Raw genomic sequence first — 1,372 nt, 5'->3', positions numbered from 1 at the left:
GTATATATTACGTATATTAAATATAAATTAGAAACCTATAAAAAAAAAGTGTCGCAACCTTTTAGTGAGCGAGTGTACAATATCATATTCAAATTCGCACCATCGTTCTATTAGTGAGTATTTGAAAGAAGTATATCATTTGAAGGTTAATATAAAGAAATAATAAGAAGGAAACATAAAAAATAATTAAAAGAATAATGTCTACATTGTTTATTTTACAAAAAATCAAGTTTGAAGAAATAAGAAAAATTGCTTTTATATAATTATATAAAAATGATTAAAAATATACATACATATATAATTATATACAAACAATTTTTTCTCATTTCTTAAAACTTGATTTTTTGTAAGAAAAAATAATGCAAAAATTATTCTTTTAATTATTTTTTGTTTTCTTTTTATTATTATCATTTTTCTATCAAAAAATAATTTTACAAAGAAAAGAAACATATATGGATATGTTATATGAAAATATTTCGCATTTAATTATATATTTATATATATTTATATATAATTATAAATTTTTATATATGTTTATATATGTATATTTATATATGTTCTTATATGAAAAATTTATTCCCGGGCTATGATATATTTTGGACAATTCTACTGTGTGGATTTAATTCGTATATACATACATCTAGTGCACATATATTTAATAAACAGAATTTACTACATAGAATACAATTCTGACCATAATAATATTTTTACATAATTTTTTTTCAATAAGTTAAATAATATACATTTTAAATGTTTTATATTAATATATATATTATAGCGATATAAACAAATTTTATATATTATAATACATATAATATGCATATATTATATTTATACAGTATACATATATATAGTTATAAGCATATCATATTTTTCTAATTTTTATAACATTTTTTGCCTTTACGATATTCGTTTAATTTGGATTTATTTCACGTATACTTGCATTTATTTTGCAGACAGGTACAAATTTTACACAAAGTGGATGAGCAGGACGAAGTATTAAATCAACTTGCAATCGAAGATTCTTTAAATAATCAACGGGTTCCAAATAGAAATTGTGTACCAGAGGGGCTACCATCGCTTTCATTTCTAGCAGAGCGAATCGTTGGCCTATATAAATTTGATGTACATCGCACAATTATTCATATAAAAACAATAATTCACATGAGAAAAAGTTCAGCTTACCGATGCAGTTACGTGGTCCAGCGCTAAATGGTATATACGAGTAAGGATGACGATTTTGGATCTTCTCAGGCAAAAATCGATCTGGATCAAATATCTCTGGATTTGGCCAAAAATTGGGATCTCTGTGAACTCCGTAGATATTAAGATGTATATTTGTCCGAGCAGGTAATAAATATGATTCTAAAAA

The 1,372-nt window shown here is 23.4% G+C and overlaps 1 protein-coding gene across 1 annotated transcript in view; it reads right to left on the bottom strand.

The window, feature by feature from the left end:
• Window positions 1-854: 854 nt before the first annotated feature.
• LOC105456684 (cytochrome P450 4C1-like) overlaps window positions 855-1,372 on the bottom strand; it is a 1,345-nt gene continuing 827 nt past the window's right edge. Inside the window, exons 3-4 of the mRNA XM_011700907.1 lie at window positions 1,186-1,365; window positions 855-1,110 (exon numbers count right to left, since the gene is read on the bottom strand). Coding sequence (XP_011699209.1) covers window positions 914-1,110; window positions 1,186-1,365 — 377 coding nt within the window. The 3' untranslated portion in view covers window positions 855-913. The remainder of the gene's footprint in view (window positions 1,111-1,185; window positions 1,366-1,372) is intronic.

The sequence above is a fragment of the Wasmannia auropunctata genome, unplaced genomic scaffold (assembly GCF_000956235.1).
Source record: "Wasmannia auropunctata unplaced genomic scaffold, wasmannia.A_1.0 LD336106.1, whole genome shotgun sequence".
Lineage (NCBI taxonomy): Eukaryota > Metazoa > Arthropoda > Insecta > Hymenoptera > Formicidae > Wasmannia > Wasmannia auropunctata.
The sequence above is the reverse complement of the archived record's forward strand: the minus strand, read 5'-3'. Positions and strand labels throughout refer to the sequence as shown.